The sequence below is a fragment of the Terrapene carolina genome, unplaced genomic scaffold (genome assembly GCF_002925995.2).
Source record: "Terrapene carolina triunguis isolate 2854851 unplaced genomic scaffold, T_m_triunguis-2.0 Scaffold88, whole genome shotgun sequence".
Classification (NCBI taxonomy): domain Eukaryota; kingdom Metazoa; phylum Chordata; order Testudines; family Emydidae; genus Terrapene; species Terrapene triunguis.
The window spans coordinates 47,971,968-47,992,679 of NW_020664439.1; the positions used below are offsets into that span (position 1 = coordinate 47,971,968).

The 20,712-nt window shown below is 51.4% G+C and overlaps 1 protein-coding gene across 2 annotated transcripts in view; it reads right to left on the reverse strand.

Annotated features, from left to right (window-relative positions):
* Window positions 1-711: 711 nt before the first annotated feature.
* P3H2 (prolyl 3-hydroxylase 2) overlaps window positions 712-20,712 on the reverse strand; it is a 114,193-nt gene continuing 94,192 nt past the window's right edge. For both annotated transcript variants that reach the window (XM_024202385.3, XM_024202386.2), the window contains exons 8-15: window positions 19,660-19,754; window positions 12,554-12,681; window positions 11,246-11,341; window positions 10,989-11,139; window positions 10,399-10,516; window positions 9,629-9,704; window positions 4,239-4,379; window positions 712-902 (exon numbers count right to left, since the gene is read on the reverse strand). In XM_024202385.3, the coding sequence (XP_024058153.2) occupies window positions 810-902; window positions 4,239-4,379; window positions 9,629-9,704; window positions 10,399-10,516; window positions 10,989-11,139; window positions 11,246-11,341; window positions 12,554-12,681; window positions 19,660-19,754 (898 nt within the window). In that variant the 3' untranslated portion in view covers window positions 712-809. The remainder of the gene's footprint in view (window positions 903-4,238; window positions 4,380-9,628; window positions 9,705-10,398; window positions 10,517-10,988; window positions 11,140-11,245; window positions 11,342-12,553; window positions 12,682-19,659; window positions 19,755-20,712) is intronic.

Here is a 20,712-nt window from a genome sequence, read left to right on the forward strand (position 1 = left end):
CAATGATAGGCCATTGATGGACCTATCCAAAGATGACAGCAGGAGGCTGAGTTTCTTTCCTGCGCCCCAAGCTGTTAATGGGGAAACTGCAATCACAGAGTGCCAATCTCACTGTGGAGCAGCTGGAAATCAAGCGGCTTGGCTTAGTCCCCTTTTCTTCGCAGCCCTTTGCCTGGGCCTTGTGCAAAACACATGCGGGAGCCTGCGGCAGAGCAGTTCCATCTTGTGCTCAGCGGACATGATTTCTTAAAGGACAATTCCAACCCCCTGGCTGTGCTCAGCAATTTATGGCCAGATCCGAGCCATGCACCAGGAGCCTGGACACTTCCCAGAGCAGGATTCAGACCTAACTCCTCAAATGGCAAATGGCTCTGGAAGGGGAGACACCACAAAAAACCAAACCAGCCAGGTCTGACCCCCACTGCACGAGCCCAGGACAACGCAAGAACTGTCCAGTTCCCCTCAATCTGCGGTCAGCACCCTGCCGGGAATGGGGCGTGTGATCCTCCAGGAACTCTCACTCTATGTTCTCCTTGTCTGGGTCTGAGGAGAGACCCCTGCCTGAGGAATGGGAAGAGAGCCTGCCAGGGGAATAGAAGTGCTGGGGAAGACCAGTGAATGCAGCCGGAAGAGTCGGCCCCAGCAGGAGAGGTGCGCACATGGGGCCCAGAGGGAGCTGTGCCAAAACACAGAGGCGCCATGTTCGTATTAACCACTTCATTTATACCGAGGCTCTGTATAAAAATAAAAGGGTTCTAATAGGATTAACAATATTAAATAAATATTTAATCGAAAGTCCTTGGCCTAGTTTATAGCTCGTCCTTTGGGTTGATGTTCAGGTCGCTGGCTCCTCGATGCTCTTGGTCTAACGTCGCTATCACTTCGTCTGCCTGGATTCGCTCCTGCAGAGAAGAGGAGGAGAAGGAGGAATAAACATCAGCAGCAGTGTTGGTGTCTCTTCTCGTCTCTGAGCTATTTCTCCATCAAAGAGGAAATTCATCCTGGCACAGAAGGCCAGTATAAGACCTCGGCACAACTCACCTGGGGACACGGTGCGGTCTAATGGATTGGGCACTAAGCTGGCACTTGGGAGAGCCATTCTCAGCTCTGCCATGACCTTGCTGTATGACCTTGGGGAGGTCACGTGACTGCTTCGTGCCTCAGTTTCCCCTCCCACCCTTTGACTGTCTTGCCAACTTAGATTTGAAGCTCTTTGGGGCAGGTCTCGTCCGATGCACGTACAGCATGTAGCACAACACAAATCACGACAGCACTGCCATGTACATGTGTCCTAAACTAAGGCCCCAAGGGATGGACGGGCTGTGGTTGCCAGACCCCAGAAAGCAGAAGCACAGTCTAACAACTGGATTAGTAGACTCGGTGCCAGGGCTCCTGGGCTTTATTCTGTTTTGCCGATGACTTGCTGTGTGCCCTGAGGGAGCTGTTTAACCCCCGGTACCAGAATTTTGCCATCGGTGAAAAGGGCCCCACCAGGCTGAAGTAACTAATGGTTGTTAAGGGCTTTGAGATCACTGGCTGAAAGCACCGTGCGCTCACAAAGCCGGGGTGCGCTCCTGGTCCTCCCCCTTGCTGTGGATTTCCACTGGGATACCGGTCATTAACTGAATTGTCCACTAGGTGTCACTAATGCTCAGCATAAACATCACTCCAAGGTTCTGTCTACACTGCAATTAAGAACCTGCGGCTGACCCCTGCCAGCCGACTTGGGCTTGGGGGGCTTGAGCAAACTGCAGCATAGATGTTCGTGCTCAGGCTGGGGTCCAGGCTCTAGGACCCTGCGAGGTGGGAGGCTCCCAGACCTTGGCCTGCAGCCCGCCGGTGTGTGTCTGCAGTGTAGACACACCCTCAGAGCCGGGCCCAGATTGCAGGCCCTGCTTCGAGACCTGGCCAAAAACGCAGCCCACGCTAGGGTCACACGGGAAACCCTCTGGGCATTTAGCTCAAATCCATTTCCTTTAGCATCCTGACCCCTGTCTGTGCGCTCACTGGCGGGAGCCAGTCTTTGGAGGAGGGAAAAGAAGTTACAAAACCAGGAGGTGAGAGGACGGCAGAAATGCGAGGTGAATTTGGGTCTGGAACAAACCAGGGACACTGGAGCTATGTCTACACTGCAGCCTGGGGTGTGACCGGCGGCTTGTGCAGATGGACCTGGCTAGCTCACGACAAACAGCAGTCCAAGCCCAGGACGTACTCGCTCGCGAAGGCCAAGCCGCGGCGTCCTCGTGGCTATGTACAGTGAGCAGGTCTGCACCCCCGGCTGCAGTGTAGACAGCCCTGGGGAGGTAGAGCTGGTTCATCGCAGAGCAGTGAGCTTTCCCTCCACCCCTGCACACCTCCCTCACGCTGGGAATGACCGATAAGGCGTTGCTACAAGAGAGACACGGGCAGATTTTCAGAAGTGCTGGGGGAGCAAGGAACTCCTTTCCCTGGGTCTCATGCAGCTCACTCTCTGAAGACCTTTGAAAACCCCGCCCCCAGTTTTGATGCCTGTCAGTGACAGAGAATCATAGAATCATAGAATATCAGGGTTGGAAGAGACCTCAGGAGGTATCTAGTCCAACCCCCTGCTCAAAGCAGGACCAATCTCCAACTAAATCATCCCAGCCAGGGCTTTGTCAAGCCGGGCCTTAAAAACCTCCAAGGAAGGAGACTCCACCACCTCCCTAGGTAACCCATTCCAGTGCTTCACCACCCTCCTAGTGAAATAGTGTTTCCTAATATCCAACCTAGACCTCCCCCACTGCAACTTGAGACCATTGCTGCTTGTTCTGTCATCTGCCACCACTGAGAACAGCCGAGCTCCATCCTCTTTGGAACCCCCCTTCAGGTAGTTGAAGGCTGCTATCAAATCCCCCCTCATCCTTCTCTTCTGGAGACTAAACAATCCCAGTTCCCTCAGCCTCTCCTCATAAGTCATGTGCTCCAGACCCCTAATCATTTTTGTTGCCCTCCACTGGACTCTTTCCAATTTTTCCACATCCTTCTTGTAGTGTGGGGCCCAAAACTGGACACAGTACTCCAGACGAGGCCTCAACAATGTCGAATAAAGGGGAACGATCACGCAGCTCTAGAAGCTCAGACTGATGTGGGTAGAGGCGGCCCAGGCTTCAAGGCAATGCACATGACGGGGTGAGGAAGGAGCGTGTAGCCCCTGGCCCACAACAGGGCACAACGGGCCAGGTGCACTATGGGTTTTCTTTGTGTTCCTCTGAAGCGCTTTGTCATGTTTGGGGCAGGAGAGACCTGAGGAACCACTGAGCTGATCCAATACAACAAATCCTCTTCTAGGGTGACAGTCCCCTCTGGGGAGAGCCCAGAACTAGGGCTATGCACCAGGCCAGTCCCATTCAAGGACTCGTCCCAGGACCTGACTGGTGCATATGTGATGGCTGCCACCTTGGCCCAACCCAGGGGTCCAGCCGGTGCATGGGTGACTGGGTGGTGTTGGTGGCTTGTGAGATACCGGAGGTCAGCCTGGATCATCTGGTGGTCCCGTCTGCCCTTACACTCTATGACTTGCAGAACAAAGCGCACGAGTCTCTACAGCTTGAGCCAAAGAGCCCAGCTCTGTAACAGACTGACCCCCTGAGACCAGGCACAGCAGGGGACATAAATCACACCAGCTAGTGGGTTACACAGAGACCTGGCACTTGCCCTGTCACCCTCTAAGTGGAGGTTTCAGTATAACCACGATCTGCCCAGCCCTCCACCCCCCCAGTGTCGTAATAGGCAGCTCCCAAACATGGCCGAATTTATCAGCGCAAGCCCCTCTGAGGCAGGACAGGGTACTGTCCCCACTGTGCAGATGGGAACTGGGGCCCAGAGAAGTGAAGGTCACACAGCTCAATCCAGATCTCCTGACTCCCAGTCCAGGCCTGCTACAATGCATTTATTGCATTCATTGGGGGTGGGGGGGAAGGGTTCGTTTTGCTTGGGGGAGGCTGGTTGATCCCAAAAGTCCCTTTCCATCTCTAACCCTACGCTCTGTACAGCATGACAGTATCCAAGGCCCTGAAGATGGGTTCCACCCAGCTATGGAAACATCCCCTGGTTCCGAGGCAGACACAACACCTCTGCCTAGGCAGGCATCTTTGTGGCTAGGCAGAGGGGCCTCTTTGCTGCACATGACGGAGCTCCTTGGTTTTCCACTAGCTCCCCGCTGTACCCCCCGTGCCATTCGTGACTGTCTCTGCTCCTGCCACGATGAAAGAACTCACCAGCTCTCTGTAAAGTGGGTCCAAAGTGAACCAGAGGGCCACAGCACACCGCTGGCCTTTGGTGACGGCTTTGACCCCGTGGGGGTTCTCCCCGCCGGATGAGAAGCTGATCATGCGCCCACACTTTGGCTTGATAGAAGCCTGTAAAAAAAATAAAACCAAGTAAAACATTGCAAACACAACCAGCATTTAGACTCATGGCAAAGAACCAGCATACTGCAGATCTCTTGGGTTGCCCTGGATTCCCGTCAGTTCAGGCCTTTGACTTTAATGGATCTCTCTGGATAGCTCTAGGATACTCAAAAACTTAGTGCCAAGATGGGCATTTAGCTCCAGAAGAAGGGCTCCGTCCTGTTGCAGAGGAATAACCCAGAAAAGATGATGCAGTGTGCAAAGTCTGTGCAAAATTCAGTGCAACACACTCAATCATTGCAAACCAGCTGTGCTCACACTAGGTAATAATTAGATGTTCCTTCAATGAGATCAGGTTGACCATCACACTCTGACTGCATACAAGGAAATAAGGCATACATTTCTGACAGTGAGGGTAACTGCTCCAATGGTTAAGTTACCAAGGGTCACGGTGGATTTTCCATCACTGACCATTTTTAATCAAGGCGGGATGTTTTTCTAAAAGACCTGCTCTGGGAATTATTTTGGGGCAGTTCTCTGGCATGTGCTCTACAGGGGTCAGACAAGATGATCACAAAGGTTCCTTCTAGCCTTGGAAACCAGGAATCTATGAAACACGAGCAGTGTTCCTCTTCTTCCTCTTTTGGAGCCATATGTAATTTCTGATGGGGCCAGATAATATTCAGAGATGGCTGAAGCTGGCTTTGGGATAATTTATGTCTTGTGGCTAGCTATATAAACAACATATAAAGCAAACCTGACCCCGATGCTGCTACAATCTAGCCTGGCTGAATTCACACTGAATCACTGCAACGGCTCTGCAAGGGGGACTGGCAAGCCCCCAGGAAGCAGGGCCCTGCCTGATGTCCTGCAGCGGGTGTGGTGACTTTAAACTGCCTGCTTCAGCCTGGTCCACATGGCTCAACGTGGGAGCAGTTCTAGAGTCAGCAAAATGACCAGCTGGGATAATAACCCCCCTCCACACTCCTCCCCGCTTCCTGCAGAGTCACTCCTAATATAGGGTAATCTTCAGTGCTGGAATACAAAAGACTCCTGAATTTCAGGACAATTGGCCCAGCCCCGGTCAATCGATCTGATTTCCCTTGCAGCCTGAGCGGCTGTGGAGCTCCTGCAATATCCGGGCTGAACTGACACACCATAGGGGTGACTAGCACTTTTGAAAACAGACATTTCTCTAAAGGCCTGGCATTGGACTCCTCATTCCGAAAGTGCCTTTCAAACAGAGAACTGGACAGTTGATATTTCATACATAAGAACATAAGAACGCCCATACTGGGTCAGACCAAGGGTCCATCTAGCCCAGTATCCTGTCTACCGACAGTGGCCAATGCCAGATGCCCCAGAGGGAATGAACAGAGCAGGGAATCAAGTGATCCATCCCCTGTTGCCCATTCCCAGCTTCTGGCAAACAGAGGCTAGGGACACCATCCCTGTCCATCCTGGCTAATAGCCATTGATGGACCTGTCCTCCATGAATTACAGGCAGTCCTCGACTTTACGACGTTCGACTTAAGACATTTCTGAATTGACACTCTGATTTAACTTACGACAATTGGTTTTGACTTTACGACATTCGGTCCCGAGTGGAGTGGAGTGGATTGCGGTTCCGAGTTACAACATTTCGACTTACAACGCAATTTTCAGGAACCAATTGTGTCGTAAGTCCGAAGACTGCCTGAATCTAGTTCTTTTTTGAACCATGTTATAGTCTTGGCCTTCACAACATCTTCTGGCAAAGAGTTCCACAGGTGGACTGTGAGTTGTGTGAAAAAATTACCAGGTACTTCCTTTTGTTTGTTTTAAACCTGCTGCCTATTAATTTCATTTGGTGACCCCGGGTTCTTGTGTTATGAGGAGGAGTAAATAACACTTCCTTATTTACGTTCTCCACACCAGTCATGATTTTATAGACCTCTATCATATCCCCCTTAGCCGTCTCTTTTCCAAGCTGAAAAGTCCCAGTCTTATTAATCTCTCTTCATATGGAAGCCGTTCCCCATCCTAATCATTTTTGTTGCCCTTTTCTGAACATTTTCCAATTCCAATATATCTTTTTTGAGGTGGGGTGACCACATCTGCATGCAGTATTCAAGATGTGGGCGTACCATGGATTTATATAGAGGCAATATGATCTTTTGTCTTATTATCTATCCCTTTCCCAACATTCTGTTCGCTTTTTTGACTGCCGCTGCACACTGAGTGGATGTTTTCAGAGAACTATCCACAATGACTCCAAGATCTCTTTCTTGAGTAGTAACAGCTAATTTAGACCCCATCATTGTATATCTATAGTTGGGATTATACATAACCAATGTGCATTACTTTGCATTTATCAACACTGAACTGAATTCAAAGGACTCATAGCAAGCACAAATTCTGTCTTTAAATGAAGGTGGCTGGAGAGTGGAGGAGACAAGGATGGGGACACACTTACAATCTAACCCTACACTGTGATTGGCTTATTTCTTTAACAGGATATCACTTGAATCATTCTAGGTGGGTTAACAGGAGTGTCGTATGTAAGACGTTGGAGGTAATTGTCCTGCGCTACTCAGCACTGATGAGGCCTCTGCTGGAGTACTGTGCCCAATTTGAGGTGCCACATTTGAGGGAAGATGTGGACAGACTGGAGAGAGGCCAGAGGAGAGCAACAAAAATGATCCAAGGTTTAGAAAACCTGAACTATGAGGAAAGTTTAAAAAACGGGGCATGTTTAGTGTGGAGAAGAGCAGACCGAGAGGGGACCTGATAACAGTCTTCAGATATGTGAGAGGCTGTTATAAAAAGAACAGGGATCAAGTGTTCTCTGTGTCCACTGAAGAGAGGATCAGAAGCAATGGGCTTAATGTGCAGCAAGGGAGATGTAGGTTAGACATTAGGAAGAACTTTCTAACTCTCAGGGGAGTTGAGCTCTGGAACCGGCTCCCCAGGGAAGTTGTGGAATCCCCGTCACTGAAGGCTTTTAAGAACAGGGTGGACAGGGATGGTCTAGGTTTTCTTGGTCCTCCCGCAGCGCAGGGGGCCGGATTTGATGACCTTACTTTTCTATGATACAGTGTTGTTGAAGCCATGTTGGTCTCGGGATATTAGAGAGACAAGGTGGGGGAGGTCATATCTTTTATTGGACCAACTTCTGTTGGCGAGAGAGGCAAAGTTTTGTACCTCACCCACCTTGTCTTGCTTCCTTCAAATTTGACCACTAGGGGGTGCAGAAGCTCAGTCAATTGGGCAACCACATGAAGTAGGATCCTCCGCCAGCCTGTCAGGTTTTTTTTAATAAACTTTGTGTCTTAGTCTAAACCTTTTACTTAATGGATCAGAGATTCCAAAAATCCACTCTCTGCAGAAGTCAGGAATCCTGAGTGATTGTAGGCGCACAGGATGCCAGCAGCAAGGTTACGACACGGCTTTAGTAGGGAAAGTAACAAATACTTTCCTCATGGATTGTATTTTCTAAATGGACAACCAACCTAATTCTCAATCAGAGAGGGACAATCCCCTCTCATTGATTTATTTTGCTTTCCACAACCAAATCTCTGTCCAATTTCTCATGAGTGATGTACCCGAGTATTCAGATTCTAATATCTAAACTGTATTGTTAAACCTATTCACCTAAATGTGGGTTATTGAGGATTATATACTCTACGTATCATATGACTTTTAAAAACTAACATTGTATTTGTGGATAATCTAAGCACTATACCCAGATGTACAGACACTCTTTTCTCAACCTATGTATTATATAATTTTTTTAACATTAGCTTTAATACAAATTTTAAATTTGCTTCCACTCGTATCTCCCATAACTAGGGTGACCAGATGTCCCGATTTTATAGGGACAGTCACGATTTTTGGGTCTTTTTCTTATATAGGCTCCTATTGCCCTCGGCCCCCTGTCCTGATTTTTCACACTTGCTGTCTGGTCACCCTACTCATGACAGAGGAACAGAAATTGCTTGTTAGCTTAATTCGGTAGCAATAAAAACCCTCCCGCCGGTTAAGGCTGTCCTCATTGGCCGTTGTACAGAGGGGGTGGCTGTGGGCCACACTGAAGACCTCACACTCTGGGTAGCCTTGTTCTGCAGCATTAGGATGGTGAATGTCTTTTCAGATTACACCTAGAATGGATTCTAGTCTAAGGTTACCGAGGCTAGGGATGTGACTGTTTTATGGAGGGGCCCACTCGTCTGAGGTCATAGCTGAAGTCATCTGAAAAGCCCTGGCTGTCCATGGCCCCAGCTGTGGCCCTTTTACTGGATCCCAGCATGCGTTACCCTTTTCACTCCTGAGGGCCCAATCCTGCTGCCACTGAAATCACTGAGTGTTTTTCCATTGCCTCCAAGGAGACCAGGGTCAGTTTTGTTCAGCAACAGCGGCGTGCATCTTTCCCGCACTCCACCCTGCTGTCTCTCTGTGTGACTCAGTTTGGAAAGGAAGTTAACCAGCATCTTCCCGAGTGGCTCGACCAATCCCTGCTCGGCTGACACACGCTAGCAGAGAGTGGAAGAGCTCTGTGAACACGTCCCAGGGAACGGAGTTAGCAGCTTGACATTTGTGCTGCCTTATGAACAGGTTCCCTCTAGACCATCACTGGGCGGCCAAAGAAGAAGGCTGTTTGTCAGGACACCTGGGTTCTCTTTTTAGGCTTGATGCTAACCCGCTGCACAGCCTTGGGCAAGCTGCATCACCTCTCCGTGCCTCGGTTTCTCCATCTGTAAACTGGGGTAATCACCATCGCAATCCTCCTCACCAAGGCATGAGACTTATCCAATATTTCTCAAGTGCTTTGAGCTCTTCTGACGGAAAGCACTGCTGAATATCAGCGTCATCGTCAGACCGTGCATTTCGTCTGACTCCTCTGCCATCAAACGTTGGCCGATGGGAAAAAGCAGTAGACCAGCTCTGTTTACTGCACTGCTCAGCGTTAAGTGTAGGGAACAAGAACTCTAAGGGCCCAATCCCTCAAAAGGGTATTCAGGTGCCGAACTCCCATCGAACTCCTAAATACTTTTGAGGAGTTGGACCAAAGTCCCACGCACCATGGGCAGTTCATAGTGTTGGACACTTGTGAGACAAGATAGGCGGGACCAGCCTCCGGTTCAGGAACTCCCATGGGGCCTCCTCTCCCCTAGTACAAAAACTGGCGCTATGGAGGAACGGACTAGGAAGGAAAACAACATGGATCTCCTCAACCAACCCACTGACATCGGCTTTGCCAGTCAAGGCGGTTTACTTACAGTAACAGTTTTGGCATCCATCTCCGTGAATATAAACTCCCCACCTTCGAAATCCGTGTTCATGTACAGCAGGGCGCTGGGGGGAAGAATAACGAGATCCAGGTGAGGCTGGCTGGCCGCCCCTGGGCGGGAAGGGAGGGGCTCACAGTGAACATTAACACACACAGGATTTGCCCCAGTAGATCTGGCCCGTGGGCCAGTGGGAAGAAGAATGCTCACCACTCTCCCAGGGCCCACTCCGCCTGCCAGGGAAAGGCTCCCACTGACGTCAATGGGAGGTGGCTGGGCCCACAGGATTTCAGGGGTTCGAGTCCCGCCTGTCCTGTGGGTGCTAGCAGGGGCAGGTATGTGGGGGATGGAGATGGGGTGGGTAATCTCCCCTCTGGGTTGTATCTAAGCCCAGCAGGGACGCACCTCCGTCCTTCCTGGCATGGATGTGCTGACCATGTCCCCAGACTGGCCAGCCTTGCGAGGTGGGTGAAACAGCCTAGAACACCATGGGGCTGCCGCAGCCAACCGCTGCCTGGACCTTGGCCCCAATTCCTCCTAAAACCACGACCGTACCACGGATCTGGAGCCTGCCTCCTCAGCCCATCGCTGGCTGGGATCTACCTGCTCTAGGGCGGCCGACCTTTACCCGGCATCGGAGCCAAAGCAGACTCTCGTGGTCATGCCCACCGACCTAGTGCCCAGCGAGGAACATGCCCGGTCTGTTTCCCCTGGCCTGGCACCTGCATCTGGCACACAGCATCTCAGCCCCACGTTCCTACCTGTAATCCCGGAAGGTGTAGGCCGGGGGCTCCTTCCAGCACTCGCTGGCCTCAGGATCCAGCAGGCAGTTGTCGGCATGGATGGGATGGCTCAGGTCGTTCCTTTTCTCCTGCTGGCCTAGGCAGTACCACGCGGGGGGAGAGGAAGAGGTGAGATGAGTGTGACAGGGTCTCCGAGCTCAGCTCCCGACCGTGGCCTTTGCACTTGGGAGGGGTCTTGCTGCCAGCAAAAATGCTAAGACCGCGGGCGAAGAGGGGGACTCTGGGGAGCCCGGAGACAAAGAACTGACACCTGCCTTGCGCCCACCGCAGCAAGGCGGGAAACACCGTGGGTCAGATGGAACAGACACGCCAATCTGGGGTGACTGAGAGCAAAGGGGGGCACTGAGACAGAGAAGGGAAGGAGGAGAGGCAGACGAGAGATGAAGAACGAAAGAACGAACAAACTCATGCCCCCTGCAGGTGGCTTCCTCCAGGGAGGACGTGGGGGAGGCATCTCCGAGGCAGGAGACAGTACAAACAGCGCCGTTCCCTCCCTCCGGACTGTTTCTTTAGCACTGAGCCGCCAGGCCGGCCCCTGCCCCCCTTACCCGGCAGGGCGGTGCGGCACACCATGTGCGTGTAGGAGAAGTAGAGGGTGGAGTTCAGCCGGAAGTAGGACTCCACAATCCTGCGGGCCTTCTCGCTGACGTCGTAGAACAGGCGGGCGCTCTTGAGCGGGACGCGCCCCTCGTAGCCGAACTGCAGGGCAAGCACACGCCAGAGTGAGCACCGGCCGCCCAGAGGGCAGCAGAGCACCCCCCCCTCTCCCCGAGCCCCGGGGGCCGGAGAGAGGGGCAAATCGCACCTTGAGAGCTTTGAGGACGGTGGCCCCTTCAAACTTCTCGTTGGGGGTGTGGGGTGAGCTTTTCCCGCGATAGCCATCTCCAGCCAGCATGATCCCCTGGAAGAAAAGACATGAGCAGAGGTCAGAGGGCAGGGACATCGGTTATCCTGAGCAGAAACCCCCAAATCCGGTTTATCCTGCTCTCCCCACCCAAAATATCTAACCCTCACCAATAAGAAATACTGACGGAATTAGGTGAGTTCCCTTCTCCTTTGGTCACCGTCAATGGCAATGGCTAAGGACCGTTACTGGTTGAGATGACAATTGAGCCGCCATGGCTCTGTGACAACCCAGAGAGATTCAGGAGTGCAGGGCTGTGTTTTTAGCTCAGCTACTACTTTGCTTTCGGGCAAGCCGCTCCACAACGGGGCCTCAGTTTCCCCCTCTCTAAAATGGGGATAATGGTCCTTATCTCCTCTGCAAAGTCCTTGGAGATCTCTGGGTTGAAAGCACTATGTAAAAGCTGGGTAGTATTGTTCGAGAACCCAGCTCAAATTTTGCTAAAGAAGAAAAATGGAAAATTATCCTTGCAACTCATGAACTTTCCTTAAATGTCATCCAGTTTTTTTAAAATGAAAATATCTGCTGTGGGAGTCAAGGCTCCCCGCCAAAGTCTTGTTGAACTCAAAGCTTACGGCCCTGTGTGCAGAGAGAAACCGGGAGAAAATGATAGAGCGCTAGCGAAAACGGCCCGCTGCTATCGCTGTCCCCTCTGAGTGAAATGCAAAAAGTAAACAAACTGCACCCCTCGGGGAATCGCGAATGAGATGATTCAACTCACTTCAGGGGCTACCTGGAACCCAGGCAAAGGGATTATTTAGGGGTGGGCTATTCCCTAATGGGGTCTTCTTATGTAACCAGCAAACACAGTGGACCAGACCCTGAGCTGGTGTCTATCGGCGCTGCATGGGCCGGCAGTGGGGCTGGAGAGGACTGCAGACGGCCGTTTGATATGCTCCCCTAGTGCACAGATCACACCGTTTTGTTGCAGAAGCCAACCTCTGACCCTGGATACACCCACGCAACTCCCAGAGACCTCGTTAGCGGTTACGTGCGTGTGGGAGGCTGGAATTTGGAGACACATTCTTTGTGTTTGCTGGGGGCCTTGTGCAGTTAGGCAAAACCAGACAATTACACCCTCTGCACATGACTCCCCAGCCCAGATCCTCTGCCCACGTGGTTCCTCTGCAACCAGCAACTTCTCCGTCCCCGCCCCTCCACCCAGCAGCCCCCCTCCCTTACAGCCCCCCCGCCATCTCAGATGCTCACATTGGCCACTCTGCGCAGCTCCTGGCACTCCTCCTCCGAGATGACGTTATCCAGTAGCACTCGCTGCGTGCCGTTCAGCTGCTGGGAGTTATAGATGAACTGCACGTGGCTGTAGAGCAGAGACCCGCCTAACGGAAAGACAGATACAAAACAACCCTGAACAGGACACCTCTTCACTGGCTTGTCAGTCACACGGAGGCACCAGGCCAGCTGAGATCACCCTGGTGGTTTTCCAGAGGCCTGGCTTCACAGCCGTGTAACAGAGAGCAGGATCTGGCCTGGTGTCAATAACAAAGACACAGAGGTGAAATCCACTCACTGCGAGAGTGCCAGAGATTCCCACTTTCTCATCAGGCTCTTTGGCAACGCACGGGCCAGACTCGAAAACGCTGCACAGAGACGCAGCGGGGCCCCGGACACCAGCTAACTGGCTTTTTTGCAGAACAGCCAATAGAACCAATTCCTATTTTAAGTCGACCCTAAATTTCCACTGCATGCGTTCTGTACGAGCCTTTTTGTATTTGGCTCAAGGCACCGGCCCCTGGAATAGTCATCAGCATTTTTTCTGTCTTCTTTTTACTCTGTGGCTGCTGGGAGCGAGCTGCATTACTCCTACCTAATGCTGCTGACGGGAGCTTTCATTGAAGGCCAATCTGCGGTCATGGAGCGGATCTGCCCCCCACCCCACCCCACCCCACGCAGGGCTCCTGGGAGACCAGGAAGCTGTGGAAGTGGCAGTTCTGTGCCGCTGGGGACCACTCCATTGTGCTGCTCCCAGTAGCCTCACCCCTCCAGTGTCCCCCCTCCAGTTAGCTGAATCCTTCTCTTGTCTCGTTTTCTACGTTCTAAGCTCCTTGGCGCAGGGATGGTCTCACGACGCGTGCGCAGCAGCTCGCACGAAAGGGCCTGGCTTCCCAAACGGGGCCTCCAGGGGCTAGTGCATCACAAATCATTCCTAGTCCTAAGGCCCCATTACTAGAGGGGTCATTCCTAAAGGCCCTGGGAAGGGCTGGAGACAAAGGTAACTGCTGCCATCACAGGCAGCTCGAACACCAATGTTCCACCCCCTCCTCGTAGGCCTGCAGCAGCCGATTCGGCCTGGCTGCCCTTCCGTAACGCCAGAGAGGCGGCCGGGCCAAACTGCAGTGAGCAGCATTGCAACCTGGCCCGCAGGGTCACAATGCCGCTCAAATTGTCCTGACAGAGGAGCCAGATCTGCTGCCTAGTTTATCTATTGCTAGAAGAGCCCCTGGCTAGATTCGCTCTATGAAGGCAGGCCTGCACCTCCCTCTCCCATCATGCTCTGGGGCAGACCCCATTTTCCAGGCCTGCAAACTCGTAGGGGCACTAAAATTATTTCAGGCCAGCAAAACTTCATCCCGGTGTCCTGGCGCTGTAGCCGTCCAAGATGCGGTATGCTTTGGCTACAGGAAAGCCGTCCAACACCAGCTGAAGAGACATCGCATGTTTTACTGGGCATGGGGACGCACACAGTGGTTTCCTGTGGTATTCCCTGGAGATTCCAGCCAAGACCCCTTTTTTGAGGAAGGATTTTACATAATCAATTCATATCTGTTCACAATGGGTAATATCTTGGGTCGGTTTTGAGGTCCCCTTGAAATCTACCAGGCAATGTATTGTCCCGATAGCATGGAGATAATGCCGTCTTCGCTTGGCACAAGTCTGCCTTGGGCCAGCATTCCATACTGCAGATTGGGGTCAGGACAGGTTTTTTGTCCTGGGTTTGTACAGCGCCTAGCTCCTAGGAGCTAGGGTATTACAAATAAATACTAGGCAGTTGGTGAGTCGGACGCGTACCTTGCAGGGAGCGGGGAAGCGATTAGCTATTTGGCTCACACGCTCGCTCTCCTGCGCACGGACACGGGATGAGGCCGCCCTCATCCAAACAGAAAAACAAGACAATGAAAACAAAGTCTGTGTGTTTCGAAAACTAAATCCTTAACCAGATGTTTCTCTGGGGGAGGGATTGGGGGGGAAGGTGAAACGCTTCGGAGCCACGGGAAACAGAACTGCTGTTGGAAAGCTGCAGGATTCTACTAAATCCTCCTTTCTTTGCCAACTGCAGCACATTGCTGGTTGGGAAGGGCCCCAGGCCAACGGAGGAGACACGCTAGTGAGTCGAGATCCCATCGCTTGCCGAGGAATGATCTGCAAAGAAGATTTAGGTTTCTTGGACAGGGAGCATCCCTCACAGTCCGTTCTGTCGCTTGACGATAGTATTTATTATAAACACGCACGTATCAGAAAGAGAGTCCTGGATCCAAACCTCCCACGCTCGGGGCACTAGCCAGTTGGGCTCTGAACTTCCTGGATCAGGTTCGACTCTTATACAATACAGTGGGCACCTCTAAGAAAGATTTTGTTCCTGCTTCCTTCTGGATTTGCTTTCAGTAGCTCCCCATTGCTGGCAGAAGATCAACTTCAATAACCAGGATGGAGTTGTTAAAACGTGAACCACAAATAGCCAGCAAGCTGACATGGATGTGCCGCATGCCCCCGCCAGGGAAAGGAGGGTGACTGCTACGTCGCAAACCTGAAACTTCATTTTCCTTCTGTTTGTAAGGTGCTGATCTACCTGGCGCCTGTGCTGGGCCGGGTCCCAGCACGCACGGTGCTGGTGAGCTCTCCAGTGCAAACGGGGAAGTGCTAGGGCTTTGCTCGTGGCTAGACTGTCTTTACAAAACCGAAGGATTTGCCCTGGCCTTGCACTGTTCCTGTGGAGGTCTCCAAACACTTTACAGACATCCACCGAGCCTCTCACTGGGAAGCAGCAGCATCACTACTTAGAGGATGGGCAAACGCAGGCCCAAAGGGGTTAACTGGCCCCATGCAGCTGGGAATGGAACCCAGGAGCTCTGACGCGCAGTCCTCTGAATGTAACCAGGACCAGCCGACACAGTGCTGAAAGCGATCTGTCCTTGTCATCCTCATCTCATCTAACTCCGGGCCTCCCAGTGGTTAGGATAGCTCCCAGACAGGCCCATATAAGCCACCAAACAGCTGACCGAGGGCTCAATTCTGTTTGCTTCACCCAAGCGAACAATCCAGTGGAAGCGAACAGGACTCCTTCTGGGAGTAAAGCGAACAAGATCTGGGGCCTGATCCATTGACCACAAACCAGCGGGGAGTCAGACCAACGGTCCCAAGCAGTGAAAAGATCAAGGGATTAGGAACAGAGCCTATTACTAATCCCCACCCTACGCCATTCAGGAATGGAGCTCTAATGGTTGCCCCTTCGGGAGGCTTTTCATTTTTGGCGATATTTTTGTAATTCCAGCCAGCCGCTGGGGAAAGCCACGAATGACGCCAACTGTATGTTACGGTTACAACAGATCATTTGCAGCCAAAAAGAAAAAAGGAGCCGTATTCGTTCTGACAGCTCACATATGCTGCGAGATTCATTCTGAATCAATCCTCCGGCCAGCTTTGTGCACAAACGGGGGCGGCCAACCCAAAGGAGTTTGGCATCAGAGTTTGGAGGCAAAACCCAAGTACTCAAATTCTGAGGAGACACCAAGACCTTCTGAGGATCAGCTGTTTGGAGAACCGGCAGCTCCATTCCTGCAAAGCCCAGCAGCTCTAGCCCCATGGAGCCCCATGGAGCCCCTAAGCTTTGCAGCAATGCAGCTCCACGTCATGTTCAGGACTGGAAAAACCCTGCACACATACCACAGGTAATGAAACCAGCAGCTTCTGGAATAATGCTAACGCTGGGAGTTCGGCTAACTTCGGCAATCCTCATCCCTTCCCTGCTCTGCTCCGTGCCCTCTCCAGGCCCAGAGGACACAACCAATCTTTGGTTAAACCTGAATTTGAGTGAATCAAGGTTTGCCTGTAACTTCAAAGCCAGGTGAACCCTTAGCTCAAAACAAATGTGGCCTTTGCATCCCGAGTGCCTGTTCCATGTGGCCAGGGCTGAAGCGAGGCTGGCAGGAGGTGGCTTGGTGCGTGGAGAAGCTGAAGCTGCCGTCCCTTTCCTCCAGGTGCTCTGGGAGCCCATCCTCAAGCGCAGTATTTTCTGGAGAGGCTCGTGATGCGCTGGCTGGCTTTGGCGTCTGCCAGGGCTGGCCCTGCAACATTGGGATGTTTATCTTGGCAGAGAGGAGCCCAGTGTGGGTCGAGATCAAAGACCAAAAAAGCCTGAAGGAACAGAAGGCCTTACAAATGTGTTTTGGTTCCTTACAGCCGGTTTGCACAGAGCTGACCCAGCCAACTTGCAGCCGCCGCCTTGGGAGCTGTAGTGTGAACACTGCATCCTTGTATCACACCTTCGGTATGTACTTGGCTAGGATCCTCCAGCTTTCCGGGCCTGTGGTTACAACTGCAGCGGGATCAAGGGGAAACCTAACATCACACACACACATTGTGACGGTGCTAATGATTTGTTTGGCCTCCAGTGTGTCTCGAGACTTTATATGCTCATGAAAAGAGGGGCTCCGTTATCTAAGGCAGTACGTGCGTCAACACAAGCTGGAATGGAACAGGGCAACAAGATCACTGGCATTTTCTTGGGCTAAATCTAGACACCCAGGGGGCCAGATTCTGATCTAAACACACCACACCACAGAAACACCAACCCAGGAACCAATCCCTGTAGCAAACCTTGTTGCCTACTCTGTCCCCATATCTACTCTGGCGACACCATCAGAGGACCCAACCACATCAGCCACACCATCAAGGGCTCATTCACCTGCACATCCACTAATGTGATATATGCCATCATGTGCCAGCAATGCCCCTCTGCCATGTACATTGGCCAAACCGGACAGTCCCTCCGCAAAAGAATAAATGGACACAAATCGGACATCAGGAATGGTAACATACATAAGCCAGTAAGTGAACACTTCAATCTCCCTGGTCATTCTATTACAGATTTAAAAGTCACTATCATTGAACAAAAAAACTTCAGAAACAGACTGCAAAGAGAAACAGCAGAACTACAATTCATTTGCAAATTCAACACCATTAATCTGGGCTTGAATAGGGACTGGGAGTGGCTGGCTCATTACAAAAGCAGCTTTTCCTCTCCTGGAATTGACACCTCCTCATCTGTTATTGGGAGTGGACTACATCCACCCTGATTGAATTGGCCCTGTCAACACTGGTTCTCCACTTGCGAAGTAACTCCCTGCTCTCCATGTGTCAGTATATAATGCCTGCATCTGTAACTTTCACTCTATGCATCCGAAGAAGTGAGGTTTTTACTCACGAAAGCTTATGCCCAAATAAATCTGTTAGTCTTTAAGGTGCCACCAGACTCCTTGTTGTTTTTGTAGATACAGACTAACACGGCTACCTCCTGATACTTGACACGTGGGAATCTGCAGCAAGTCCACTGAGCTCAATGAAATGATGCCTATGCAAAGCCAGGACGGGAAAGAATCAGGTCCCAAATGTGTCATGGACAGAGTCTGTCACAAAGGGTTTTCTGGGCAAATCTCTGAAAGGAATGAAAAATAAAACCCATTTTTTGGAGAGTGATTTTTCAGATTTTTTACAAACAAAAAACAATCCTTTTTCCTTATGCCCCCCTTTTCTCTTCCCTTTCTTCTCCCCTTTTTTCACTGGAAACAGGGAAAATAAAAAGGAAATTAAAAGGTGGGGGGAGACAGAAACTGAAAGTCTTTTAGTTTTGGTGTGTGTTTTTTTTACTGAAAACTTGGACAATTTCAGCTAAAGTGAAAATTTCCCACAAAAAATTAAAGAAAGAAAAAACAAACCAAAAAGGATTCGACTAAAAAAATCCCAATGAGCTTTTGTACCAGGCAGCTTACTCGAGAGCTCTCAAGTCCCAGGCTTTCCGACATTGCCTGTGCTGTGCGAGAGCAATATATGGATCGCTTCCCGCGATGGTGGGCCAAATGCAGCTCCCGGAGGGACATGCAGCGTGGTCCGAGACTGCAGGGCCACTCAACTCAGGAGGGAGTGTTTGTTGCTGCTGAGAGTTGTGCCTGGATATTAAAGACGACGGTGGCCGTGATGTGCTTCGTTGCACGCAAACTGGGCACAGCCGCTGATGATCTGAACAAGTAGCTGATGTGGCCCTGGCAAGTGCAAATGTTAGTTTCCCCCAGTGTTGATCACACAGTGTTATTCATGCTCTGCGTCGTTTTTGACTGCCGCTGCCGACCATGATTTCCAAAAGGAGCAAGGGCCAGGATTACCCAGGAAGCATTGCAAGATCTTGTTACAGTGACAGCCACAGGGCAGAACCCTCCCTTCCCCCATCCAAAGAGCAGAGCAAAGGTCCTGATATTTGACGTGATTTTCTCTCCCGCCCACGCAAGGTGGAGCCGGCTCAGCGGTGGAGACAGGAGATCTGCTATGGCTGGCTTGCTGTCAGGCTGCTTTGTAGCGAAGGAATGGCTTTGGAGTTTGGCAAGAGCGCGCCTGATTTCAAAATCATCCTAGGGAAAAGCTCAACTGTTAGTATAATACTTGGTGGCTATTCTCTCTGGCTGGGAAACAATTACTGAGCCAGCTGAAAACTGGCAGATAACTGTGCCTATCAGGCGTTAGAAGGAAATAACTTGAACCAAGCCAAGATATGAAATTGCGAGCAAGGAGAACAAGTCAGCAGTGCTTACTGGAGTCGGAGGCTAGGCCTAGGACTACTAGCAATGGGGTGGGGGCTAGGAATTCCCCAAAAGTCTAATGCTTCACGGTCACTCAGTGTGTGAGAAATATTCCCCTCCCAGGGTATCGTGTGAGGATTAACGGCCGGACCACGTTTGGAAGGTGAAAGGCGCCCCAGAGCACTAAGGGGATAGAGTGCTCAGGCTCAGTATAAATCACAACACGGGAACGGCCATTTCCGAGCCGCACCTAATCCAGTCTCCCATCTCCAAATTCTGAGCTCAGTGGAGAACGCTCAGCAGCGTGCAGAGTTAGGCCCTAATTGCAGGGCATCATTAAGTCCCTCACTTTGGCACCGTCACACAGAGTTGTAACAAACAGAACCGCAACTCCCACAGCGGACACCAGGATGTGACTTGGTGGCTTCGTCCCCTCTATTGACAGAACTCGTGTCTTCATTGCTCCCAGAAAGCCTCTGGTTTGGGTGGAGATCCCTTGTGCAGACTTACCCTCCCGCAGCTCTCGATCCATTTGGGGCGCAGGTTTCTTTCCCACAGACAGGGCGGGACCGTCTGCCAGCTCACTGTTAACACCCGAGGGGACTCTGAGGAGCAGGAGACAAGAGGAAAAGCCACGACCTTTCAGTGGTTTCAGATTCTGGGAATACTGCTTTTTTCGCAGCCGTCAGAAGCTCAGTAAGAAATACATTGGAAAGGAAAGGTGGCCATGTTCAATACAGAGTCGGCATTTTGGGTGCCCAACCTGAGACTCCTTCAAAAAAAAGAGACCTGAATTTTTTTGGCAGGGCAAGGTCCTGCACTTGCTGAAAATTGGACCTCTTTACAGTGTCTGGGCCCCTAAAATCATGAGTCACTTTTGAAAACATTGGCCTCAGTGCTGGTTGCATGATCCTGACCAGGTTGGAACCGGTGGCCTGCAAAACGTTTGGGAACACGTCTAAACCGGTACCACCAGAAACTAGCACTTGAGGAAAAGAATAGCATGGCAGACATGCTTAATAGTGCTGTCCTATAACAGCACAGCTCCTAACGAACCACGGGATTGCCACTGGGGTAATGGGTCACAATCCATGTGAACTGCCTTTTTAAAAAAAAAAAAAACCAACAAACCCAAACCTTTGGGGTAGTATTTTGTGCTTTTGAAAGGTGTCATATTCACACCAAAGAGACTGAAGCTCCCCAGAGCAGGTTCCTTAGGTTTATGGGCTGTAGCTGTGCATGCCACAATGCCTCACCCAGGGAGTTTATCTGTGACCCAGAGGCACTGCAGAGACACGTGCAGCCCCACCCCTGCTCTGTGTTCTCTGAGCCCATCAGGTCTCACAAGCTAAACGCACTAGGTCCATCCTTATGGCAGAGACCTCCCAGGAACACCTACATGCTGCAGGAAGGCTAGGAGAGCTTCCACAGGTGGTGCTCTCCCCTCTGAAGGAGTCCGGAGCCCACGGCCCAGCATGGTGCACGGAGGTGAGGTGCTAGGCTTTTAATGAGATGAGAGCGTCTCAGAACCGTGTGCTCTAAGAAGAGCAGAATGTTCTCCGC